The sequence below is a fragment of the Pantherophis guttatus genome, chromosome 1 (assembly GCF_059756535.1).
Source record: "Pantherophis guttatus breed Tessera chromosome 1, ASM5975653v1, whole genome shotgun sequence".
Taxonomy (NCBI): Eukaryota; Metazoa; Chordata; class Lepidosauria; order Squamata; family Colubridae; genus Pantherophis; species Pantherophis guttatus.
In genome coordinates, this window is record NC_142063.1 from 119,344,753 (window position 1) to 119,372,496 (window position 27,744).

The 27,744-nt window shown below is 44.8% G+C and overlaps 1 protein-coding gene across 1 annotated transcript; it reads right to left on the reverse strand.

Moving 5' to 3' along the window:
* Window positions 1–599: 599 nt before the first annotated feature.
* On the reverse strand, window positions 600–26,402 carry IHH (Indian hedgehog signaling molecule). Its single transcript, XM_034433728.3, has 3 exons — window positions 25,486–26,402; window positions 8,159–8,420; window positions 600–3,495 (listed from the first exon to the last, which is right to left on the reverse strand). The coding sequence occupies exons 1-3, from the start codon at window positions 25,789–25,791 to the stop codon at window positions 2,846–2,848; spliced, it is 1,218 nt and encodes a 405-aa protein (XP_034289619.1). The 5' UTR covers window positions 25,792–26,402; the 3' UTR covers window positions 600–2,845.
* Between the last annotated feature and the right edge of the window lie 1,342 nt (window positions 26,403–27,744).

Genomic DNA, 27,744 nt, shown 5'->3' on the forward strand with positions numbered 1-27,744 from the left:
TATAACAAATTTCATCTGAAAATATTCTAAAAGCAGGTTACTACATTTTGCTAATCCATGAATTAGTTTTCTACAAACCCATACATTCTGGTTTGTAAAATCATGGTTTATGATTTAGCATATTTGAATCTAACCATTATGGTTTATTCCAGACATCGTGGTTCAAACTGTGGCTTAGTGTAATGTGATGCGTTGTACTTGTTTAAAGATGTCTTCTTAACCAAACCATGGGGCATTTGTCCCAGCACATACTACATTTGCGTATATTCTCCTGGTAGTTGTTACAATTTTCTTCCAAAAAGGAGTGGAATGGAGTGAGCAGGCCATTCAGCCCTTTGATGTGTAGATATGCATATAAACATACAACCTCTGTTATCTTAGGTAAAGATCCTATAGGATCCTAGAAGCAGCAATCAGAAATAGGCACCACAATTTAATTATTGCATGAATTGGCTTAAGACTTAAGAACTGGCTGGTTTTGTTTCTCCTCCTCCCCATTTCAATCCCACAGCCCAGTTGGATCCTGCCTTTTGTGCTGGATATGTGTTTGTCCAGGGCCATGCTGTCTTTTTAGTCACAGGCAATCACAAGACATCCAGTGTGAGTCAAGAAATTTATTGGACTTCTCATCCATTTGGGAAATTTACATCCAGTGAAAAGACAAAATGCTTACACTTCCCTCACACCCTGCCCAAGATCACATAAAAAAACTGTGCTTTTCTGAAATAATCCTTAAATACTTTTATTAGAAACAATTACCCCAACCAATCCCCACCCACCCCCGCCCACCCTTTGGTCTCTTTTAGCAGAAAGTTTTACCAATCACAGAATTCTGAGCATTTTGCAAAGAGCAGGGAAATAAATAAATGGAATGTGAAGAGCAAAGATTCCTTTTCAACTATTACCTCCCCAGGAGGGTCAGAATTGAGAATGAAGGTGGAGAGGCATGAGGAGTCCCACTGTGGGCAAAAAGAAACTTATTCTTGGTGGCTAGTTAAATAGGCTGTGCTGATAGCTACATAGAAGCAAAATGCTAGTTGTCCGAATCGAAGGTGGACGAGGACCAATTGCTGCTGTAAAGATGTCACTGCAGCATAATATCCTCAAAGAGAGATTTAAACTGGGAGATCTGGACCTGGTTTTCACTTGTGACAATTTCCAACATGGATTTAACTTAATGTGGGAAATGCTGGGTGTACCAGAAAACTTACTTCTAAAAAAATCCATTACCACTTAACCAAAAAACTGATCCAGAGAGAGAGAGAGAGAGAGAGAGAGAGAGAGAGAGAGAGAGAGAGAGAGAGAGAGAGAGAGAGAGAGAGAGAGAGATATTGAGCCACTAATGCTTTTCCTGTACAGCTGAAAGCTATTTTCTAGTAAGTTGCATTAGATGATAAACCAACCAGTTTTATTTTTCTGCAGGTAAACCTAGCACTTCACTAGTTTGTTTTTTTTAAATGCATATATGAATCTAGAACAATAATTTTGTCGATGATCATCAAACAAAGTAGAGTTGATCTCAGGCATACTCTCTAGAAACATGATTGATACATAATGCATACAACTGTCCTACAGGTGGCTTTCCATGTTGCCTTGGCAAAGAAAGATCCATATTTATCAAACAAATGCAAAGAAGAGAGGATTGGCAGAGTGAATAAGCAATTCTTCTCTGCAAATGGTTTTGGGACTGTTTCTTTTTCTTACATAAGATCAAATATCAGATCCTCTGCTTTGCACCCCTCTCTTTAGGATGCCAAGAAGACAGGAGGCGAAGCTCCTGAGAAATATCTGCCCCCCTGAACCTTCAAAAATCAATAAAAGACTTTGGAAAAATCAAACAATCCATTTTCCCTCCCTGACTCTTAATCTGTCCCTCCACAAGCAGAGAATTCCCAGTTCTGTTTTCTAATTTTGTTCCTCTTGGTGATTTTTTCAAGACCAGCCAACATAGGTGATGTGATTAAATAATATTATTACAATAACCGCTTTTTGGTGAATCCATCTAGAACAAGCTTCTTAAAGCAGGCTGAGATCTTTTCCCCCCCCTCATGCCACCCTGTACTCTTCCTTCTTTCAGTGCACGTTTTTAGGTGGAGTGATTCTTTTAATTTGCATTAGTGAATGCAGAAGACAAAGAGAGGGCTTTCATCACTGCAGGCCAATAGTCTACTGATCCAAAGATGATGGTATGATATCCTATATATCTTCCCTCTCTGTTGCCTGTTCCCTCACCATAACTGATGTGCCCTTCTTCTTTCCTGTGCTTATTGCTCCCAGATTCAGGTGAACTTTCAGCTGGAAATAAGCATTTCCATCCTTCTCACAAGGGTGAGAATCCAGGAGTGTCTCCTGTATAGCTGCTTTGGCCTCAAAGAAACAGTGCCAGGAGGCTTACAGTTCCTAAAAGGAGGTGCCTTTGGGAGAAGTCTCACAACCCCACCCTCAACCTCTCCCTGGAACGTCCTTGCATATACAGTCACACGGGGACTTCCTCAATCTGCAATCTAGAGTTGCAGAATTTCCCAGCCACCTCATTCGTTCATCCTGGGTTTGAGGATTTCCACCTGGCTCACTCTCCTTTTTGCACCAAGAGGCTCTTCAACCAAAATAGCAGCATATGGCCCCATTGCTGGGCACTCCCTTCTGTAGCCAACAGCACAAAGAAGGCTGAAACAAAAGCCAAAACCTTCCTTCCACTCTTGTGCTTGGTGTAGGTGATGGGAAGCCAGAGGTCCCACCTCCTTTCCCCCACCCATCAGGGTTTCGGCTGCCAAGCAATCCCTCTCAAGAACCAGTGGAGGCCACTGGGTTTCTCCCTGTCTCAGCGGCAATGGAAAACATTCACTCAGCTCTCAAACTGCACTGTGGCCAATTGGTGGAAGCTATCTGAAGCTAGGAACATTTGGCCCAGGCGGTAAAGCAGGACAGAGTACCAGTGCACACCTTCTGGCTGGGCCCAGTCACACCCTGCCCAGTGGTGATACAGTCGCAAGGGCCAAAAAGCCCACTGAGCCAAGTGATGGTCACGCACCAGAGCAAAACAAGAGGCCACCACTTCATCCACCACCAGAGTCCCATGGCTGGTGAGGGGAGCATAGGCACCAACATCCACCTGCAAGGAGACAGCCGCTATCCTGGCCGGCTGCAGCCGTCCCCCCTCAGTTACTAGCACGTATTGGCCTGGCTGGACCAGGCTGGCAAAAATAGTCTTCATGGGTGCAGTTGCATTCTCCCCCACAAAAAGGAGGTGTGCTGCTGTGAGAGCCAAGCGGCGGGGTGGGTCCTGGGTCTCAACGACGTGGAAAGAGGTCCGTGATGTCACTGCCTTATCCAGAAATGCCAGGAACTCACTGTAGATGAGGTGGCCTTGCGCATCCATGGCTTGGACCCGCTGCCCGGGCTTAAGTGCCCACAATGGAATCTTGGTCCCACTCTCTAGAGTTGCCAGGGCTCGGGCTGGAAAACATCCTCCCGTCTTTGCTGCTGCTGAATGCTCTGAACAAAAAGAGAGAAAGAGTGGCAGTCTGGTTATTAGAAAGAGGGGAACTCAAAGGCAGGCATAAAAATTCATGGGAATAGAGTGGAGTGGGAAGGTCTCCGGGCTCCCTATATATTGGATAAATAGGACCGTTATATAAATAAATATCTTGTTGCTGTGGTAGAGGAGAAAGCTGTTCTCCATGGTTATCCAATTAAACAGTTTTGAAGCCATCTGCAGCAGATTCGTCAGGAAGAAATAAAGACACAGAAATAACACAGACGGTGGAGAACATCGAGAAGAAATGTGGTTTCTCCAGCTGTAATCAGGCCAGGAAGAAATATAGACTCTGAAATCATAGAGCCAACTCCACACACCTTCTGGAAGCTTAACACTGCTTATATATAATAGCAGACAACTCTCTGGGTGGATGAGTTGTATATGTTTTTTTTTTTTAAAGGGGTTTTATGGAGAGGGGAAAATGGACTTTATACATTAATGTTTCTAATTAAGGAACAATTATATCTGTTTTTTGCGGAGAAGGTAGATTGGCTTCAGAGACTTCACTTGTATTTAATCGATCAGCAATTGATAAGAGTTGGTATAAAGAAGTAAATGTGGATATTTGAACCAGGATCAATTAGGGTTAATATTTGGGATGATTGGAGACTGAAGCCATGATAAATATTTTATGAGTTGATCACAATAACAGCTTGTTAACAGAGGGTTTTAGAATTTCAACTTTGGTTTTTTCTTATTACTGTTTACAGTTTCTATTATTCTTTGACTTTTACATAATAAATTTATTATTATTGGTTTTCCTAGTTCATAAATGACAGGCTAACAATTTGTAAGTAGATTTAGTAATTTAACTGTTTGAAATTCTTTTAGCCTGTTACGCTAGGGGTGAGAAACCAACATTGATGTATTATACTAATCGGGCTTCAACGAGGGATGATGTTAGGCGTAGTATATGTGTTAGTTTCTTTAAGACACTTTTTTTTGTTAGTCTTTTTTGTTGTTGTTTTTTCTTTTGTTGTTGTTTTTAAACATTTTGGTGTTTCGTATTTTAACCTTTTTTGAATAAACTAACATTTTCTATTTTAAAAAAAAAGTTTTGAAGCAACGCATGAAGGTTGGGTTTGTTTCTCAGTCTGGAACGACTGACACATCCAAAGTTCCACTTGGATGGTGCTGTACGAAGGGGAATCCATTAATAGTTATGCCAAAGAGGGAAACTCCTTTTGCCCAATTTAAGAGGCAGGGGTGCAATCTGCTTCAGCCATTCTAATTCTATGCTGCTAATGAGTATACTATTAATCTGTATTAATTTAAAAAAAATTAATTGCTCCCAAACTTTCCAAAGAATTTTATAACATGTTGTTTGGTCATAATACTTGACAGCAACTTTTATCCCTATTCCTCCCAATTAGCTTTCTGGGGGAAAAGTTCTTATGGCAATAACAAGTTCAAAATGGAACAAGAGTGTTCTCTCTCTTAATAGCTGTAAGGAAGAGAGAATTTCAGCAAGTACAACTTGTATGACAGGGTACATCACTGAGTCGAGATCTCTTTGGCAAGCACCCTGCATCACTTCTCCAAATTCATCATTGTGCAAATATACTCAAAGTATTTTTTTTTCCTGAAGGGAAAAAAAGAAAAGAAAAGTGAAGAACCACTTCTCTGGCCCATAGAACCCAGTGACAAGATAAGGAAATCCATCCTTTACTCGAAAGATCAACAAACTTACTGTTCTCCAAATACTTGGTCAAGGAAGCACATCCTTACTTGCCTTTGTCTCTTAAAGGCCTGTATTGCTGTAGGAGGGAGAATAAGGGAAGAGCAGACCAGACAGCAAGCCATGGTCTGTATTTCCTATCTAGCAACCATTGCACTCCAGACATAGTTTCTTCAAGTCTTGGCTTAAAAGAGGAAACATCCTTTTTCTCTGCAAGCACCTCTTCATTCTCAGAGAAGAGATCAGAGAGATTTATGTCGGGGTGGTATTCACTTACTTTCCCTACCGGTTTGCAAATGTGGGTGAGCGAGCGTCCATGCATGCACACGGCCTTCTGCGGATGCACTTTGCTGGCACATGCGCCTCCCATGCATTCCCGGACTAAAAAACGTGCCTAAATAGGATGGCATAGAGCCGGGGCGGCGGAGCGGGCCCACCCACAATTTCTGCTACCAGTTCGGGTGAACCGGTCCGAACTGGCTCGGGCAAACCGGTCCAAACCGGCTGAATACCACCTCTGATTTGTGTATTGATTTCTCCTATTTACTGTATGTGATTGCACAGAAATAAATGATGGCATAGAAGAACAGCATATGGCAGGTATAATTCGATTGTAATTTTTCTGCATAACTTTGTTGTTCCAACTTAAACATGATTGTATTGCCTGTGTGCCAAGACCAATCTGCCTTCTTTAGACAAGCCGTGGTATATCTCACTGTATTCTGCACATAGCTGCTACAGGAAAAAGGCTATTCCGCTATTATTTGATCTTATTTGACCATAAATGGAACAGAGAAGTATAGATAGACGTGTAATTCAGGAATCCCAATGCTCTCCAGGTGGGAGATTACAGAGAGCTGCACACTAGCAGCTGATGAATGCTATTCATAACAGTAACCATGGATGAGAAATCAAATATATATATTTGGCTGTAATAAATTAACATTCATTTGAAAGTAGATTGATTTAAGATTAAATTGGCAATAACTCTTCTATGTGAAAAATTTCTAAGTTTGTTCTAGAAATTCATTGTACTGAGAAAATAAGTTTCGTCCGTACCAGAACCAAGCACATGTTGTGCTACAAAGAATATTAAAACAATTAAACTGTTCAGTTTTGTTTTTCAGCATTGCATAGATAATTACAGAGTCCAAGCAAGAGAAGAGATGGAGAGACAGATAAGCCAGATTACAGAACTGATACAGATGTTTAGCAGCTGTTATCAGGCCAGATATCCAGGATACACAGCATTACCAGTCACGTAAAAGTTATCTGATTAAACACAAAAATCCAATTGCCATTCAGCCCATTACTTATCATTATAGTTTCTATACAAACCTTCTAAACAGCTCAGGGCTAAGGTATCCTATCTGTACTGCCAACTAGGTTTTCTAACCTCCATCTGCCTGAAATCCTGGATGAAGACCTCTTTTAAGATTGTCTGTTCTCAAGTGTCGGTTCTCCCTACTAGCAGAAACTGGATTCTCTCTCTTCAGTCACCAGTTCTTTATCCCTGCAAAATTCTTCTCCTCCAGTTGTCCACTATCATGAGAATTTTTCTGTCTTTGAATAATTTGTAATATTGGAACATCCATTTAGAAACGTGAGCATCCAGAAACAGGCAGAGTATCCCAACAGTGTGCACAGCATTAAGAAGATAAAGCGAAATTGCTTTGCCTATTTTTGCCCACAGAGCATAGAGGAAGTATTTTAAATATATGATCTGGGGAAATCACCTGCAGTGATCTACCAGCAGTCCAGGATCCCAGCTTGGCAACAGACAGGCCACGGTATCCAGTGCAACAACTCAAATTATGAATATATCCACAGCAGTTCTGCTGATATCAAGGCTTTGGATACCCAAAATCCAAGGGGGAGAAGGTGTTGGACAAAGTTTCTTGACACTTGGCTGGCAAAGCTCCATCCAGTGGTCTACAAGGCAGCATTGTCCATCCTAATACCAGAAGGGAGGGGCTGTGCTCCACTCTGCCTGGCCCGGTCTCTTTCTCCAGCGCCGTTCACTCCGGATATGCTTGCAGTCAATTGATGGAGATTTGGCTGCTGGGCCAAGCACTGTAAGATCAAGCCCGGGCAAAGGCACTTCGTTCCCATCAGCGACAGAGCCTGTGGGTCTGGAAAGGGCCGGAGGGACACCCGTAGGTCATGCTAATGGTCAAAGGACAGGAACAAGAGGCCACAGTCAAAGCATGGTACTCTGGCCACCAGCGGGAACCCCACAGCACATAATCCCAACAGACAACATAGGCCTTAGGACTGGGCCATGGTTCAGAGATGCCTTCTGCTGGACAGAATCTATTCTTCTGGTCTTACATCATACACACACACAAAAATACTAGCTGCTTGGTGGAGAGTAAGCGAGATAAGAGAAATAACCTTTTGTAAAACAACCTTTCCTGCAGCATTAGCATACGCACCTGAACATAGGTGGGAGTTCTTACTCTGGCCCAGTGGAGAAGACACTGAGGGGGAACCATGCCAAACAAAGATTGTCTAAAATCCTCATACAAAGCCGGGCTTACATCCTATACTGCCTTACCATAAACAGAAATGGGATGGCATTTCTTGTTAATTATCCCACCTCACCTATCGTATTGTTTTGGAAAGGAAAAGTCCTTGGTCCAGAATCAAGGAATTTCTTCCGATCAGTTCCATCGGCAGCCTCAATGCCATCAGCTATGAGGACAGAGTCCTTGGAAACTACACACAGCAGATGTGTGGGATCACACTGGTACTGCTGATGCAGCAAGAAAGGCAAAAAAAAAGGGGGGGGGGATGTGGTAAGCACCATCCATTCCTTTCGCCCGAAATTCTACACACCTATCAGATTCTTCTATCTTTCTTATCTTTGTGTCTCTTGCTTCCTCCGTGACCCCATTATCACCCCTGTTGCCTTTTATGCTGTTCTCAAAATAGTGCCTCACCTGATTTAACGGAACAGTGAATGTGAGCCTTGGATTCATAGTAAACCCAGTCAAAACCAGCCTCCACAGCCAGGCGTGCGAGCATCCCATACTTGTTGCGGTCCCGGTCAGAGGTGGTGATGTCAACAGCACGGCCTTCATAGTGCAGGGACTCCTCTGAGTGGTGTCCATCTTCATCCCAACCTTCTGTCACCCGGAGCTTCACCCCTGGCCACTGGTTCATCACTGAAATGGCTAGGGAGTTTAGGCGGTCCTTACAACGCTGAGGAAGAAGAACAGCAAAAGAGGAAGAGATCAGCAGCGCAGTTCTCACAGGCTGGAGGAAGCATTATTCCATAGCCACCCTTCAAAGTCCTCTGCCTCTATCTAAGCCTGGGTCACATCCAGTGGTGGGATTCAAATAATTTAACAACCTGTTCTCTGCCCTAATGACCGGTTGGGTGGGCGTGGCCATGGTGAGCGTGGCCAGGTTGTGTGACAGGCAGCACTCGGCCTCCTGCACCCCCCTGGGAGCAAAAATGGGCCACAGGGAGGATGCACCGCCCCCTCATTCCCCATTTTGGGTGTAGTAGGCCTCCCTGCACTTACCTGTGAGCCAAAATGGGATGCGGGGGGACTCCTGGAAGGGGTGGGATGGGGAGGGGTGGGGCCAGCCAGCAATTTAACTACCGGTTTGCCTGAACCGGCTGAATCCCACCGCTAGTCACATCCTGTCAGTGCTTGTATAAAACCCTAATGAAGCAAAGGGGAGTTTGTTTACAAAAGCTTCCTTTTAGAAATCCAAATATCCTTGAATATCGGGGTGTGTGTGTGTGTGTGTGTGTGAGGAAAGGTGCAAGTCCTCTTTTTCAGTTTTTACTTCTATACTTTTAAAAAAAAACCACATAATGGAGTAATAAGAAAAAATATGATCCCATGCCAACAATCTAAAGCATGGCTGGCTGGGGAATTCTGGAAGTTGAAGTCCGTGTATCTTAAAGTTGCCAAGGTTAGGAAACCCCGACGTAAAAGAATACAGTAATCAGAATATGACATTCTCATTCACAACTGAAAGTAGTATAGCCTCTTCTGTCAGCCTGCAGTGTTTCCATCACATTCTATTCCCTATTTGATCTAGGCCCTTCCTCACATTAAATTAGTTTTTATTCAGAAATAAGTTAATATAATAACTTAAAATGCTGAGATCTTCATTTTGCCCAGATAAGTCTTCCAGCTGTAGATATGTCCCACAAATCCAATTGTCTTGCTGGCAAGATGGACTCCCCCCCCCCTTCAGAGATATTGGCAGCAGCCCAGTACCGCATCAGAATGACGCTCATACACAAGAAGAGGTTATACCACAAGGTCCACTCTGTGTAGTTGCAACTTGATGGCTGATGTGCGTATGTAATTCAGCTTTTGCTTGATACTGCGATGAACATTTTGCCTTCTCCCCCAAGCAGAAATTATGTTTGCTCTCAGTTAGCAGTGGAAGAATCATCATTTCTGGATGGGAGTAACTTGAGAAAGTTACATTGCAGAACACCAGATCACAACCTGACTTATGCTATGTAACATTTCAAGACAACAGAATAGGGAAAACTACTCGGAATCCTACAGATTCACTTCTAGAACAGTGTACAGCTTAGAGTTTAAACTGATCCAGTTTAAAATAAGGTAAAACTTGATATAAAGACATTTGAGTCAACTCCTGGTAAACTGCACAAATAGGTCCATATAGGGTTTTTTTGGGGAGCAATACAGAAGTGCCATTGCCTTCTTCCAGGATGCTGCTTTGTTTTTACCTTCCTGATGTAGCTCATAGCCTTGGGATTTTGCTGTATCCAAGTATTAATTAGTCCAATAGCCATCCCATTTATTTTTTTCCAATTCAGCCAAGGTCACTTAAGTGCAGCCACTTGCTATGGGGTAATTCTCCATTTGTGGAGGGAAGAGGGAATGGCCTTGATGGACAAGAGAGAGACAGAGCTGCTACCAAGGCAACAGTCAGATTAAAGTTGCCTGAGCCCAGGTCAAGAAGGTAAGGTGGGTAAATGATTCAGGCCTCTCCCTAGTTCATACAAAGATAAAGGGAAGGAGAGGAGAGGAGAAGCACATTCAAATTTGCAAAGTTCTATTATGGCTGTTCCAATGATAGTAGTTTTAAGATCTCATATGGCTTTGGTTTCTCAGTCTAGCCTATTATCCATATCTTATCTATCCATTAGCTCATTTACCTATTTAAAAATTCACCATTAAATAATGATTTTACTAATACTTTTATCAAAATGTGAATTTCCAAGTGAACAGAATGACCAAATTTGCTGCAGCAAAAAGTTCTGTTGTACCTGGAAGACTGACATTTATGGTTGGAATTATATTCTGAAATTGCATTCATCAGACGCCTGATATGTAACCCTAAATTACAAGGCAGTGAGCACACAAATTTTGTTGGTGGGAGTGAATAGCAGAGAGAAGCAAGGCCAGGAAGAAAAAAAAATGTGACAGTGATAATGATACACTTGCAACATAATTACTGTGCCTAGGAACAAATCAGTATTGGTTCTAACAAAACACTAATTAACTTATGTGCTGTTAAAAATGTGTAATTCCAGTTCAAGCCAGAGAGGATAGAACAGAATTTTCTGATTAACTTTTGCTTATTTTCTACATGAGGGAATCTTTTCAAAGAATGCTGGCCTTAAGGATCTTGTAAATCCGAATTTCTTATGTCATATTTCTAAATATATGTTAAATTATTCCCATATAAATTTCAAACTGTATAAACTTATTTGCTATGGGGGGCAGGGGGTTCAGGTAAGTGGAATTAATGCACCAATTAATTCCTACTCTATTTGTCCCCCTCACAAATATTTCTTCAGCGTCTCTAATACTTTCTTCTCATGGAGTTGTGTAAAACACTAAGTTTAAAACATTTCAATATCAAAAATTTGTCCTGAATCAAATCTGAAACTGCAGCCATGTTCCAAAAGTTTGTCTTCATCTCAGAAAGAAAGAAAAAAACCACCCTGATTTTGTTCTAAAATTGTTTTGTTTGTTCCAAGAGCTTCAGGTTCTATGATTGGCTTGGTATAAAATCCCCCCCACACACACACACACTTTCTGCCAGCATAGCCAGTAAGTATCAGGGACTGGTTCCAATAGCGCTCTCAGCCAGGACTGAGTGGAAGGAGAAAGCAACAGTTGCTTAAGTACATATATCAAACTCTAAGGGATTGTAGATGTTGCTTCAGTTTAAGCAAAGCTGATCACACAAGCCTTTGACCAATAATAGGCTAAGACAGTTCCCAATTCCATTCTAAAATCAATATTAGGAAAACTATAGCAAAAAGAAAACATGAGAATTGAGACAACAAACGGGTGCAGATATTGTTCAGAGAATTTTTCCTACTGATCACTACTGAGGGACAACAGAAAAGATGTTGACTGGATTTAATCCTCATTTTAAAAAGCAACTGCAGACTTTTGTGATGTGTCTTCTAGGCAAAATGCAAAACCACTGTCAGCTTCAACTTGGACACCCTTTTTGGCTGATGGCGTTAGCAAATCCAGATTGCATTTCAGTGGTGGAATTCAAATTTTTTTTACTACCGGTTCTGTGGGCATGGCTTGGTAAGCATGGTGAGGCTTGGTGGGCATGGCAGGAAAAGGATACTGCAAAATCCCCATTCGCTCTCTATTGCTGGGGAAAAGATATTGCAAAATCTCCATTCCCACCCCACTCCGGGGCCAGCCGGAGGTCATATTTGCATGTTCTCTAAACTACTCAAAATTTCCGTTACCGGTTCTCCAGAACCTGTCAGAACCTGCTGAATAGCACCCCTGCTACATTTTCTTCCTTGTTGGAAACTGGAATAGTGAAAACTCAACCAAAAGAACATAGGGGAAATGAAGGAAAGGACATAAAACACAGTTCTTTTCCCCTCCCCTTTGGTCTTATCTCTTATCAGACAGTATCAGTATCGGTGGGGACATAATAACCCATCAAGTGCTGCTACAATACAATTACCGTGGCCCCAATCAGCCTAGCTAGTGATAAGGGATAATCAAAGTTGTAATTTAACTATCCCAAGAGGGCCACAATTTCCCGAACTGTTTACAGGCTCTTTAAGACCAAGACTTTGCAAATTCATGTGCCCTTGGGATCTGTTTTTTATTAGGATTGGGAAGCCCGCTCATCATAAAGTAAAGGTAAAGGAGTCCCTGAGGATTTTACTCTGCTAGTTTTTACTGACCATAGGGGGGGGTGTTCATCTCTATTTCAAGGGCATTGAATCTGTGCTATTCAAATACATTTCTGCGGTCATGTGGCCAGCATGACATCACAGACTACTGTTGCCTTCCCACCAAAGTGTACCTATTTACCTACTTGCATTTGCATGCTTTCGAACTGTTGAGTTGGCAGGAGCTGGGGCCAGGACGGGAGCTCACCCTGTTGCACGGCACTCGGGTCTCAAACTCAGGCTGATGGCTTTCCAGGTGTTAAGCCCAGCATCTTAACTGTTGAGCCACTGTGTTGCTCACTCATCATAGCTCCGTGAAAAATAGGGGGATGCTAAGTAGTCAGTTATTCTTTGCATTTCAGGAGTCACACTCTGGAGATGTGAACCAAAATACTCACCTGAGGTACTAGTGTACAAATCTATACTTGTACATAAAACTCTCAGCCTGAGAGTTGTTGAGTTACATAATGACTTGGGCAAAGGCATTTGATATTTCTATTTCACAGATGACTGACACCTGAGCAAAAAGATAAGTGATTACAGATAATCCTTGACTTACAACAGCACTGAAAAAAGTGACTTATGACCATTTTCCACACTTATAACCGTTGCAGCAACCCCATGGTCACATGATTTACATTCGGAAATGTAAATCAGCTGGCTCACATTTATAACAGTTGCAATGTCCAGGGGTCATAGCATCTCCTTTTGCGACCTTCTGACAAGCAAAGTCAATGGGGAAACCAGATCCACTTAACCACCGGGTTATTAATTTAACAACTTTATGATTCACTTAACCCATGCGGCAAGAAAAGTCGTAAAATGGGGCAAAACTTAACACATTTCTCATTTAGCAACATATATTTTGGGCTCCACTGTGGTCATAAGTTAAGGACTACCTGTATAATGCCAGTTACAGCAAAAAAGGATTTGTTGTTCTTTTGTTAAAATGCACTTGATGTCATTGCCAAAAAAACCAACAACACCCTGGGGGTTAAAATTGCTTCCTGATCTATTGCAAATCACTGAGTGTTCTTCCACTAGGTCATTTCTATACAATCCTGCTATAGGCTGAAAGGATTCTGGAAATGCATAGCTCTTAACTTCAGCAAAATTCCAGGGCCACCAGATTTCAGGAGGAACCCATCGTCACAACTCACCTCAACTTCTTACAGCTTCTTCTCCGTGTTTTAGTGGCTTTTTATTTGCTTTCAGAGCTGCAGTGGGTTTTTTTGGGGGGGGGTTATTCTTTAAGAGTTCAGTTTTTTTCTCAAAACAGTTTTGTGGCAGATCTGAAGCTCCCTTAAAGGGCGGCATTGTATTTATTGATTTTTTTAAAAAATTCACCAGGTTGTTGTGGTTGTCACTTTTTTTTCTTGGGTGCCACAAAGTCTGGGTATAGACCAGTGCCCTGTACAAATAAGAGTGGTTCACTGTTCCCTTTTGAAAATGTATAACTGTGCTGTATAACACACAGTTATACAGGCAATTGTTTGTTAAAGGCACTGTCTCTTCTCGTTCTGTTTTATTTTCCAAAGTTGAGTATACTTTGCATACCAGCCTGCATCGTTTCTTCAGAATCTCAGGAATCCTATTCTGATATCAAGAAGTGACATATAATGTATATAAGGAATGTTATGTAACATGCTCTCTTATTTCTACCCAGACCACCAACCCTTAACCTCGCTTATGTACTGTCACACTCCTTTGCATTATCCTGAGGGTTTTCAAATACTTTTCCCCTTCCATTTAGTCACGTCTGATTCTCACAGGCTGCCTAGACAAATCTCTGCAGTTTTCTTGGCAAGGTTTTTCAGAAGAGGGTTTGCCATTGCCTCCTTCCTAGAGCTGACAGAAAGTGACTGGCCTAAGGTCACCCAGCTGCCTTTGGTTGCCCCCAGGCAGGACTTAGAAGCTACCGTCTCCCTGTTTCTAGCCTGATGCCTTTATTACTACACCACTACATTACACTACTCCCTGTTTCTAGCCTGATGCCTTTATCACTGGCTCTCTTTCAGACACAACAGAACCCTAAAATAATAAATGAATGGAAACTGATGAATCTGTGATTTCATTAGGATAAGGATTGGGCAAGAAATAATAACATATTAGTATTATATCTTCCTTTTAAATACATATCTCAATACAATAATGATAGAAGCAAGTAACTTCAGAGTAGCAGCTGTAGAACATTCTGACTTTGCCAGACCAAGCAGGGTGAGTTCGGACAGCGATGAAGCTTTGCATATTCAAGCCATCAAGCTTGCTTAGGCAAAACTGGTGTTCTGCCACATTGTGCTGCAGGCTTTCCCCCGCTATGATTTACATACACCAACTGTACTATGTTGGTTGTAAGGCTCTGCTTGTCCAGGCAGAGTGGGAGTGAGTTCTGGCAGCCGTACTGCTTCCTATCTACAAATGCAGAGGCATTAGCAACATCCGCCACTTTAGTCAAAATGAGGAAAGGAGCATTGTGCCATTGGGATGTAAGCTCTTCCCCCTTTTGCAGGTACATGTGGTGGAGTGGTGAAATCCAATTTTTTTACTACCGGTTCTGTGGGCGTGGCTTGGTGGGCGTGGCAAGGGAAAGGATACTGCAGAATCTCCATTCCCACCCCACTCCAGGTGAAGGATACTGCAAAATCCCCATTCCCTCCCCACTCCTGGGGGAAGGATATTACAAACTATCCATTCCCACCCCACTCTGGGGCCAGCCAGAGGTGGTATTTGCTGGTTCTCTGAACTACTCAAAATTTCCGCTACCGGTTCTCCAGAACCTGTCAGAACCTGCTGGATTTCACCCCTGGTGTGGTGGCATAATTCACATAAAAAGAGCAACAGCTTGCATCATAATGTCATGATGCCGAGAACATTGTGTCAGCCCCCCCAAACACTCAGAGATATTCTCTGTACAAGCCGCCAAAATATTTGTGATGGTCCTCAAATTGTCTTGTGACCCCCCCCCCCACCTTGCTCTAAGTGGGTAATAAAATACAATAAAGCAGCAGTTCTTGATCTTCTCTCCACCACGGACCCCTTTTAAATATTTTTTGTGATCACGGACCATGGCCACGGACCATCAAGACTTAACTCAAGATTTAAATCATAACATTTCTTCAAGCCTTCGTGGACCCCCTGTGATGACATCATGCCCCCCTCCCAAGGAGTTCGTGGACCACAGATTGAGAACCACTGCAGTAAAGAACCTCTATTTTATCCTATTTCCTGAAACTCACTAGAAACAAGTGAAAGATTATGAAATATGTTTTTTGTGAATGGAGCAACAGCTCATCTTAAAATTGGGATTCCTTACCCAGTTTACTCAGGGGCTCTCATTCAGCTCCTGCTGGGACATGCCAGTAAACCATCAGATATTCAACTGTTGCTGCACATTTCCCCAAATTCTGAGATTGAACTATGTGGAAACAGCTCCCATGTAAAAAGAAAAGTTAAAAAGGAGATCCCAACGGATCACAAAAAACAATAAAACAGCCAGGCGCCCATCTCTGACCTTGGAATGCGGTCAAACTGTCTGCAAGGGCAAAAGACTTGGGCCTCCCACTCCTGAGGTCACTTCTGCATCAGCCTTGAGAAAAAGGGGAAGCTACCATAGCTGAATTTTCCCCACGTTCAGAGGAAAGGTTATATTGTCAGGGCTGGCCTTTGTCCCCAGGAGAGCAGGGCAGGAGAGGCACAAAGGGCTGTTCCAGTTTCTACAACCATATTCTGTTGTTTATTCTGGGCCTCAAGAGATAAGGTGAGATAGAAGGATACAAAAACCCATGTAAAAGAGAAATGTTTATCCTTATTAAATGCCTAATAGGAGGGCAGGTGAATTGAAGCTTCCAAGTTAGATCCCTAAACTACCTTCTGGCTTACCTGAGATAACAGGTAACAAAATTACTGCCTTAATTAAGCCCAGAAACATAGAGGTCACTGGGGAAATGTCCCATGTTGGGCTTTATGGATTTCCTACAGAGCAAAAGTAGAGATGGTGCGCCTTAAATCTGGAGGTGCTAAAAATCACACCTTCTTGAGAAACTGCCCAGATTCATACAGGATGTTAAGTCATAATATGTTTGATTTGGCTTAGAGTACTATTATGAAGCCAACCCATGTGGTGTATTAAATGCAATGTGTGAATCCAACTTAACTCTTTAACAAGACCCGTTGCATAATCCCTTGGAAATCTTTCTACTCATCCGTTTTTGACAGAAGCCAACATGCCATGGAGTCAACACCACAGACAACAAATGATGAGTGCCTATACATATACACTACTCACAGCTGTTTCCGTTCAACACCATCACATATGAAACCATCTCATTTCTGCTATTATTCCAGATCAGGGCTATATTGAAGAGTTACCCATATGCAGTGGTGAAATCCAATTTTTTTTACTACCAGTTCTGTGGGCGTGGCTTGGTGGGTGTGGCAGGGGAAGGATACTGCAAAATCTCCATTCCCACCCCACTCTGGGGCCAGCCAGAAGTGGTATTTGCCAGTTCTCTGAACTGCTCAAAATTTCCGCTACCGGTTCTCCAGAATCTGCCAGATCCTACTGGATTTCACCCCTGCCATATGCATTTCAGAAAAAACACTTACGGACTAGAAAAACCACATGCTCAGCTCAGAACTACTGTAATTTGTATCTTGGTTAATTCCTATTGCAGCCAGCAGGGGTCAATGGAGAGCTGCAAAGGAAGAGCCAATGGAACTCAGGCAGGGTCTCTAACTTCTGATCCCAGGATATGATGATCCCCAAGAGTCTTAAACCCCCTGGACAGCCAGCCATGTTGGAGGAACAGAGGAAGAAAGCCCTCACACCAGATTTGCTGGGATTGCTGTGCCACATCCGTTTCAGTTCAGGCCAAGTTAACTGCTCTAGATCTCCACAGCTCGCTTCATTCTGCCCCAGCTTGCCTTTACGGGGAAGGTGGAACAAGTGGGATTTTCCTACTGTAGGACACCAAGGACTTGAAAAAATGCAAAACATTTTTGCCCCTCCTCACAACTCAACAAATAACCGTAGTTACCAGAAACAGCAGCTCCCATCCTTCGCACTGTATTTGCCTTGGGTATGGGGAAATCCTGCTGTTAGGTAGAGCAGGGGCCTCCAACCTTGGCAGAATTCTGGGAGTTGAAGTCCACAAGTCTTAAAGTTGTCAAGGCTGGAGGCCCCTGGGATAGAGTGAGGCAGCTGCTTCAAGCGGTAGATACTAGGGGACAGTGGGAGCCCTGTCTAGAGATGGGTGGAGTGGGAGTGTCTTTATTCCTTATTTCTTTTACTGTGCCAGATCTTGCGCTAGCAATAAAATGACTTAAATAAATTAAATAATTACCGTACATAAATTAACCCAATTTATCAGGGAGTAGTAGATGTTTCATTAGTTTCCCATCAAGTAACAGCATTAAATCCCACATCCAAAGTTCATTAGTCTGTAGCTCAATGTCAATGGTTGTTCTAGATGGGGCTAAATAAAAGGCCCTGGACCAGATATGGCCCACCGGTTGCCCAATCTGTGTGTGCCACATACTTTAGGCAAAAAAGTAAAATCCTGTCAATCATGTCTCTGCAGCATGCTAGTTCTCACCAAATGCATTTTTTACCTAAAGTTACAACTGCAGACACAGATTGAGCAATGTTGGCAACGCAGGTTGGAAGAATGCATGCATGGCGCTATTTTGCTCCTGGTGGAGAAATCAGGGTTTTTAAAAATGGAAAATGATACTTAAGAACAAAGCAAGAAAAAGCCAGACACGAGATTAAACTAAGGATGGCCTTGTTTTATGCAGCAATGTCCGTATTGCCTGTGCTAAATATATGGGATACAGCATAATCTGCAGCAATAAGCGCTGCCAATTCTTGCTGTTCAGACATATAATGGGGATTTTCCAAGTAGGCTGAGATGGACAAACAGGTTCATCCTCCATCCTGAACTTCGCTGGGGAAAAAACATTATTACGAAGGGGATGCCAACCCTCCTCTGTGTGTTGCCGTCAAGCATGATGGCTGTCTGGGCAAATCTCTGCAGTTTTCTTGTCAAGATTTCAGAAGAGGTTTGCCATTGCCTCTTTCTTAGGGCTGAGAAAGAATGACAGGCCCAAGCTCACTTGGTTAGCCTTGTGCCTAAGGTGGAGCTAGAGCTCACAGTCTTCAAGTCTTTAGCCTGGTCCCTTAATCGCAATACCAGACTAGCTCCTCTACCAGTCCTCCTAGTCCCAGATAAAGTCTGTATTCTCTTGGGTTCAGAAAGCAAACGGTGGCATCCTTGTAGGAGCATTGATGGATACAAGAGGGTTCAAGCAGGAAGCCTTTGCCTTGAGCTGAACCAGCTTGTGGTTCTGGATGCTCAGACTCAATTTCTTTCCCCTGCCAATCTGGAGGAGAGAAAGCAAAGACCCTCACAGCAGCTCACCCCACACTGGCAGGGCTTGGCCCGGCTTTCGCGTTTGCAGGCCACACAGAGGGATGTTGGGGTTTGGCTTGGAAAGCCAATAGGCAAAGAAAGCCAGGCAGGGTGGGGAAGGGGTGAGGCAACCATGCCTAGGCCTTATCTGAGCTCAGGCACCACGAGCAAACAGAGACAGAAATTCTTGAAAAAGATGGAGTGATAAGAGCAGGTGGGTGGGACCCCTGTTGCCCAGGGATATGTAGACCCTTGGACTTGGCGAAACTCCATCTGCAGGGGAAAGCCAAGGAGGAGCTGGGTCCCCACCCTGACTGCTCAGGAGCTGCCCCTTTGAACCCCATCTCAGTCCAGCCCAGATTCAATCCAGCAGGCAGGACGAATTGTCCCTCTCCCTGGAATTGCTAAGGAAGCAGAGGAGAGAGCTACTGTATTCAGACCCACTCTCTTGATATGCAGTGTTTTAAAATGTGTTTGTGGTTTGGTAAAAAGATAACCCCATTAGCACCCACGTGTGTAGTATTTCGTACATCGCACAGCCCAAGCTTGGAAAAAAATTCAAAGAGAAGAACACTGGATCCATAGGAGAAATCCCAATTTGCAGACTGAAAAAAAAGACTCCATGCTATCCAGGATCACCAGGTACTGCATCAGTTGGGAGGGATGCGTGTGGCTCTCAGCATCACTGCCCACTGTAGGGTTCCGGATGTGAAAGGGGATAAAAAATGAGATTTGCTGTTCATTCCTCATTACTGGAAGGTTATCCCTGGAATGGGGAGCTAGAGAAATCCCAATTCCCAGGGCACACCCCAGAATTGCATAGGCACACAAGTGGGCATCTGGTCTCCATCCTGATTACATCTCAGAATATGTACCCTAAATGCTGAAATAAATAAATAGCTTTCCCTGTCATGCTCAAAGCGTAGCAGCCTGGTTTTGATTTCACCCACTGAATCCTGCCCTTCCTTAAGCCACCTGATGCCCACAAAGGCAGGTGAGGCTACCCACTCAGCAGGCCTCCGGTCCCATCACAGGAGGCTGCCCTGGACCATCATCCTGGCTGGCAAGCAGAGAGGCAAGCCCCCCCCCCCCCAAGGGTGCAAAACATCTTATCTGCATTCCTGGATCCCACAGGCATTTCCCCCGGTTATACCAGAGAGCCCTACATAACTTTCGGCCCCACACCACCCATCCCCCCCTGCTGTCGCCACCCTGGTTTCCTGCTCCAATGGGGCAAGACTTGTGGAATTTACAAGAGGGAATCGTCCCCTGTGTAAGCATCTCAGTCATGCTTATGTCAACATCTTCACAGCCCCACTGCTGCTCAGCACTCACCTTGCTCAAACACACTCCCAGCAACCCTGGCCCGCAGGGAGAAGGGGGAAACTGAGGCATGGGGGAAGGGTGAGAGGAGAAGAACTCAGCTTGTTCGTTGAAAATCAATCCTGCATTTAGGAGGTGGCGGGTGGGGGGGGGAGTAGCAGCGGCTCCGGGTTTCAAACTGCAGAAAAGATCCTATTTTGCTTGTTCTGTACACCCATTCAGTGAACCCAGGTCATCCCTATCTTCCTTCCAGGTTCTTCCTAGCCCCATGATAAGGGTATAGCAAGGTCCTCAAATAAATCTCACTGGCTTTTGCTGCTTTTAGTATGTTTTTAATGTTTTACTATTCCTCTGCAAACTGCCCTAGGAATTTAACTGAAGGACAGGGTGAAAAATCTTGATAAATGATTAATTAAGGCTGCAGTCGTAGGCATACTTCCTAGGTAGTATGAAAGTAGTCTATTTGAAATCAGTAGGCCTTACTTTTGAGTAGATCCAGAGGACTCTGCGGAAAGTAACTATGCTGTTTAACACACGCTGTTAAAAATAGCTTTTTTCCAGTTTAAACTTAAACCTATCTACCTTCTCAATCTCTCTCTCTCTCTCTCTCTCTTTCTCTCTCTCTCCCTTTCACACACAAATATACCTAGCTATGAATCATGGCTCACGTTCAGTGATATAGTTAAGTAAGGAATGGAGATGAATATACCTGTCCCAGGATAATGTTGCAGGATCCAATCTGGGTCATTCACCAGGACCAGAGGTTTTGTCTTCTGAGATTTTGGACTCATGCTGCAGCCCATCCTCAGGGAACCTCTCTCTAGCAGTGTGTGTTACTGTTAGAGAGAAATTCTTTGAAGATGGGCTTCAGCTTAAGTCTGAAAGCTCGGAAGACAAAACCTCTGGTCCCAGTGAATGACCCAGATTGGATCTTGCATAGTTAGCTAACTTGGTGGCTCAGTGGCTAAGACACTGAGCTTGTCAATCAGAAAGGTCAGCAGTTTGGCGGTTCGAATCCCTAGTACAGGTCTCCTGCGTGAGCAGGAGGTTGGACTAGATGATCTCCAAGGTCCCTTCCAACTCTGTTACTACTACCTAGGTAATTTTACACTTTCGTTTCTTTTTTCTTTTGTCTCCTTTCTTCCCTTTGATATATTAATATAGTGTATTTTGCTTGTTAGAGAATACGGTGCACCACTCCTGACGCAGCTCAGAGCTGCTCCCGAAAGCAGCCCTGGCCTGAATGGTTTTTCTTTAGTCTTGCCTTGATGGCACTGCTGCTGCTTGTGCTCCCTGCTCCAAATCTTTTGAAGCTCACCACTCTTTGCAAAGCAGGAAAGGGAAGAGAGAAGAGTTCATTTTATTATTTTATTCCCATTCACCCCCATTTTGCAGCATTCGTATATAAACTCACACATACATAAATAAAATTTAAAAAGATGCATATATTTAGGGGGGAAAAAAAGAAAGAAAGAATAATCCTGGCTCTTAATCACTGAAACCAACTCATCCAACCAGGGTTGATCACTCCCTTCCACTCTCCCTCCATTTCTCTCTCTCTCTCTCTCTCTTTCAGTAGGCAATGTTTGTTTTGGGACATTTTCAAAGGTGAGGCTTTCATCAATTTGTTTTTCATTTTCTATCTAGAAGGTAAATTTAAAATTCCTCCGCTGGCCAAGCTGGCTGGGGAATTACAAGAGCACCAGGCTTCCAGAAGCGTGTTGGGGTGGGCTGGACTAGGATATGCATTATTAGTTTAAAAAGGGATAACCTACTTTCTTTATCTCATTAATAGCCATTATTGGCACATTTTATTTATCTATTTTGGGGGCATCATATGTAAAAACACTTTATTTGGGCTGCAGAGCAACTAGCCTAATAGTCACAAAAGCAGGATTCCGGCAGGAATTTCAATTTGATTTTCTCGGTGTTAGTGATATATTTTCATGTGAGGTTGTCATTCTCACCTCTCACCTCCAATTCTATGGCTAGGAACTTCCTGGACTAGGAAAATTCAGAGTCCATCATTCTATTGGCTTTCACACTGTTTTCCAGAATCAGAGGTGCCCACAGCTATTGCTTTGTCCAGGTAAAAAGTTCTAACCAAGTAGCTCAGCAACTTAAATTATATCCAGTTTTCCTGCTGACTGCTTGTTGAACCCAGTTGGAAGTGCTGAAGTTTATTTATCTAGGATGCAACTTTTAGCCAGGTTCTGGGTAGCTTTGGTCCTACTTTCCTCTTTAACCTGATAGGACAGTAGAATGAGACCCTGCCCTCAAAAACCACCTACTCCTGGAAATCTTGTATCTCTCCCCCGTCCCCCGTCCCCCATCAACCAAGACTGTCAAAACATCCCATTTAGGAGCACTTCTAATCAATATAACTTAGCTATTTTCTTGATACTTACAGTTCTACTCTGGAGAGAAGAACTGATTACAGCTGAACCTTTCTCCATAAATTTAATTTTTATGTGGGAGAAGGCTGATATCCATGGGGCACAGGGAAGAGAGGGTTAACTCTTCCCTCCCCATCTATGCATATCTGAAAATACCCACCCACCCACCTCATCATCTCACTAATGTCCGTATTGGCACTAATCGAAAGTTTCTTTCTCAACCCTCCCTGTCTATATCTTAAATTGCCAGATTGGGAGACCAGACTTTCTGCAGTTTGCACATATGATGGAGAAAATGATTAATCTTCCTGCCCCTGATGCAAGCCCTCCGTGCACCTAGCATTAAGCTTATTTTGGAGGGGAATATATTGCTATCAATGAAAAATATAAGGAAAAATGATTCAGGGGAGTGTTCTCATTATCTCTGCTTCCTATAGACACAGATTTGGACTTGAGTTCATACAAATCTCCATCTCTGGCCTGAAAAGTCATTTTTGTTAACCAACGTTAGAATAGCCAGGGGCCTATTAGAACAAGGCATTAACATGCGCTGAAATATTCCCATTTAGTTCTCCCAAGTCTCCTAAACATGCTTTAGAGCACCAGGATCATGTCTCCAGGCATTCCTGGACCAAAGTATCTGAACCATTGCTCCTTTTGGTTCTGCTGCTTGCTACATCATCTGACATGAAGCGGTATGATTGGTTTATCACAAGTTACAGGGATGGTAGTAAGCTTAGAAGTGCTTGGAAAATACCACAGTACATTGAATCAGTAGTCCCCATAGCCCAGCCTCTTTCTCCTGATTTTAGCCAACCCTTTTGTAAGGTCCAGAAGTAGAATATGCTGAACTATCCACATGCTGAAATATTTATCCCCAGCATTTGATAGGCACGCTACAAACAGCCTCAACAATGAAGATTAGAATTTTTGCTGTCCTGGCCAGCAACTACTAGTGGACCCTATAATCCAATAGTGGTTAGATTCTGATGCCCATCTATCATTTTGTTGTACAGATTCTTGTAAAGGTTGCTGGAATATAAGGACTTTGGTCTGATCCAACCACGTTTTGCTTGTATTTGTATAATTGTTTGTATCTCACTTTTCAGGCCTAAATTCATGCTACTTTCTTAAAGATTGGGAAAGTAAGTAAATTTCCAATTATTTGGTTTGTAAAATTTAAGTAGGATTTCTAGATCAATTTACTTTAAGAGATTTCTGTTTTTTAAAAAAATCATTTATCCTTGGAAAGTAATATCACCTTCCCAAATTACATTTCCACTTAACTGAGTTTCCAACTCTGAAATCTAGTTTTGAGTGACTGTACCACTTTGTATCCATCACACCTTCAGATTCAATGTTGGGTATACAGTATTAGTTTGAGTACAAGGAGACTTTCCCAGATCAGAGGTAAGTTCTAAATACGGTGCTAAGACCCTGTGAACACGGGCACAAATACTTCACAGCACATCCAGATTCTGAAGATAGAAGCTTTACACGAACTGTCTTCAAATGGTGCGATTCAAATGAGAATTTCCTGAATTCTCAGATCTTCTGGTGTTGCCACTGTTGACCCTGAATTAAGTGCTAGGGAAAGAGTCTTTGCAAAACTGGGGAGGGCATAAAGCCGGTGGAGAGGCACATGGTCATTCCTGCTCCCCTGGGAAGCCATATACTGTATGTGCAAATCCTACAAAGAGGCATAAAAAGCATTACCCCAAAGCACTGCCTACTCAAGATATGAGAGAGTGATGCTTCACCAGGTTTCTACTCAGTATTCATACAGACAGCTGGAGCCTGGGGAACTGCGTTAGCCTTCGCTATAAGCAGCCTTCCCTGCTCATGCATTTCTTTAAAACTTCCATTAACCCCTCGTAGATTATGGGAGTTGTAGTCCAAAACAAGCACTGGTCTGAAAAAAATTGCTGAGCTTGGAAACCTGGTTTGAAGGAAGGAATCTTATCCAAGCCCTTTCACTGAATGGCTTGGTTTTATTTATTCTATTTTACAGTTGGTCGAGAGGGGCTAACATCAAAAAAGGACTCAGTATACATCATACAGTATAAATTGACCCCTTCAAAGATAGCAAGGGGGAATAAGATTTAAAAAAGGATAAATTGGTTAATCATCCTTTCTGTCTAAACAATCAGAACCACTCTGCTGGCTGAGAGATGATATGCCTACTTCCCAAGCAAATAGTACTACTCAGTTCCATAGGATTTATTTTCAGGCAGGTGGGTCTAGGATCACAGCTCAAAGAGCAAAGATTTTCTCTAGCTTTTGAATGTGGACTGCTATCATTCAAGTCATTTCCTTCCTTTGAAGAAATTGTGCCTCTTCTCTTCGGAACGGGCAAAAAAATAAAAATAAAAATAACACCACCACCACCCCCTTAGGAACAGGATCTACATATTTTCGGTTCTTCCCATCTTACTAATTCCTTCATAGCTCTGGAATAATAGTTTTGAGTCCGGGGTACATCAGCAGGATCGGGACCCCGCGCACGCGGAACTCGTGGCTACCCATCCATTGTCTTGGCGCGTCAAAGGGACTAAGTAACTGCTCTTTGGTTTAAACCGGGAAAAGGGAAGACTATACCGTAGTTACCGTGAGGCGGCCGTCCCTTTTTGAAAACTTTCCCCCACAAGAAGATCCTGAACCTCGGGGTGGAATCGAGCACAACCCGAAAAGGCAAACGGAACGATCCCGAGGATCCTCCCTAGGCTTTCCAGATCACCGCTCCCCAAAAACTGCCCATAACCACCACCACCCAAAATCAACGGAACGATTAGAGTTGGGACGCCAGACAGGTGTCCGGAGCCGGGATGAGACAAACAGGTGTCCCCGCGCGGGTGCGCTCGGCCCGGCGGAGAGCGGAGCGCGCAAAACACCTGCGCGGGATCCGCACACACTAGCGGGAATCCCCGCTAAGAGCCCGGCTAAGAGAGGCGACCGGCGTGAGAAGAGGCGCCTACCTGGGTCATGAGGCGGTCGGCGCCCGTGTTCTCCTCGTCTTTGAAGATGATGTCCGGGTTGTAGTTGGGCGTCAGCTCCTTGAAGCGCTCCGAGTTGCGGGCGATCTTGCCTTCGTACCTGCCGCTTGCGCCCAGCGTCTTCTCGGGCACGTTGGGGCTGAACTGCTTGTAGGCGAGAGGGATGAGTTTCCTGGGCGGGCGACGACGGCTGCCCACTACCCGGCCCGGCCCGCAGCCGCTCACCTCCGGCGCCAAGAGGAGCAGCGCGCAGCCGCTGAGGAGAAGCAGCAGCCGCGCCGCCTTCATGGCTCTGACGGACCCAGCGGAGCTCAGCGGGACTCGCTCCAAGACGAGCAGCAGCAGCAGCGGCGGTGGCGGCGACGACGGCCGGGCTGCCCCGGGAGGGGAGCAGCGGCCGCGGCCATGCGGCGAGGGGGGCAGGTGAGCTGGTCGGCCGCTCTGAGCCGGCCCGCTCCGGCCGCCGCCAATAAATAGCGAAGGCTCCGTTTGTTTTGGCTGCCGCGGTTAAAGCGTCGCCGCCGCCGCCGCCGCGCTCTAGCGGTCAGCGCTGCCGCCGGAGCTGCTGCTCTTTCTGACTGCGCCTCAGCTCGCAGAGCACGAGTGAGCGACGGAGAGGGGAAATTGAAGAAATCCGGATCGGGGATCGCCAGGACCGCACCCAGCCCGTGGCCGGCCCTCTCGCCCTCCCTTTCCTCCTCCTCCTCCTCCTCTCCTAACCTGCCTGTCGCTGCCAGGGCCCCGCCGACCGGGAGGTGGGCGGGCGGGTGGTGAGGTGGGGGGGGGGAAGGCGAAAGCCCGCCCGACCCACCTCCGGGGCTCGCTCACCTGCTGTCATTGGGGAGGCGGACGCGCGCCTCCGCCTCGGGAGTGCCGCCCTCGCCCCCTCCTTCCCTCCCGCCAGGCTCCCGTCTCCACGTGCTCCGGGCCGAAGGTGCCAAAGAGGTCATCGAGGCTGTCGTCCCGAGGAGCGCTGCCTCGTGCCAGGGACGGCGTTGGCGCGACCCAAGCGGCTGTCGTTTGGGTCGGGCTCCAAAAAGGCGTCCCCGGGCTTCGAGAACGGTGTGGGGCAAGGGAGGGGCCCAGCGCCCTCCAGGCCCAGATCAGATCGTAATCTGAGGCTAATAATAATAATAATAATAAAAATAAAAAGGCCAGAAGGAGCTGGAGGTGGAAAAGACGCCCCCCGCATTGATCCCACGGCTCTAGGTCTACCCTCACTTCGCAGTCTGGAACCCGGTCCCTCGATCTGCCCCACCCGTGTGTGTGTCGGGGTGTCCCTGGCTTGCTCGCGTGCCCGGCTCCCTGGGCTCTGGCAGGCAGGGAGGGGAAGCTCAGCTGGTTGAAGTTTAACCACCACCTCCTGGGGCCCTATTGTTCGGCCAGAGGCCCGATATTTCCACAGCGGCTCGTAGGATCTGATTAACCGGCTGAGACAACAATGCCGCCTGGGCCGGGCTTCCCCTCGCAGCTGCCAGCGGGCAAAGTCAACATAAGGCCCGGGAGTACAGTCCCGGAGGAGCCAGAGTACTTCGTGGGAGTCGAGCCTTTTAGTCCCGGACCTGTTTCGGTGCCAGAGTTCAGCTCCGGAGCGGTGGCAAAACTGCAGGAAGGAAGAGACGCCCCCAGAGCATGTGCAAAGTTATTTTCTGTGTCAGCCCAGGCGGAATACAAAGCGGTTCCCTTTTCTAGAAATGGCCAGCTTGCTTCCTCTCCTCATCCCGATGGCTTCTACCAAATTAAATGCTGTCCTTCCTTCCTCCCTCTTTACTAAATCTCGGGCTTCTTATTGACATGAAGGGTGAATTTTCCTTATAAATAAGGGGAAAGGAATAAAGGAGGCGCCTTTATTCCCAATCTGGCTCTTTGCTTCTTTGCCCTACCACAGTCCCACTAGGCTAGGGTCTCTATGGCAGGCTTGGGATCTGCAGCTCTGTACCATCAGGACCATCTGTGTGCATCCAGTGCAACTGAATAGCTTCGGGTAGAGGAAATGATGACCGGCTTGGGAGAAAGTCCCTTTCCAGTGAGAAGAGCAGGCCATTTCTTCTGTAGGACAACAGCATCAGAGGTTGAAGCTTAAGTTTCAAGCAAACTGCCCAAGCTCTCTGTTGGTAGGAATGGAAAAGGAAGATGGCAGAAGAAACCACAGGAAATCTGAGCTTGCATGTAGAACCTGAGGCTCATTGACTGGAGGTGTGTGGTGCATGCGCTCTTGAGGGTCATACTTCAGCCAGCAGG

What these genes read in the sequence shown, in the direction of transcription:
- IHH (XM_034433728.3), bottom strand. Translation starts at nt 25,791, where the DNA reads ATGAAGGCGGCGCGGCTGCTGCTTCTCCTCAGCGGCTGCGCGCTGCTC. An exon ending in CCGACCGCCTCATGACCCAG is followed by an intron (nt 8,421 to 25,485) that starts GTAGGCGCCTCT and finishes CTTCTTCCTCAG; the next exon opens with CGTTGTAAGGACCGCCTAAA. An exon ending in TCACTGTTCCGTTAAATCAG is followed by an intron (nt 3,496 to 8,158) that starts GTGAGGCACTAT and finishes CTTTTTGTTCAG; the next exon opens with AGCATTCAGCAGCAGCAAAG.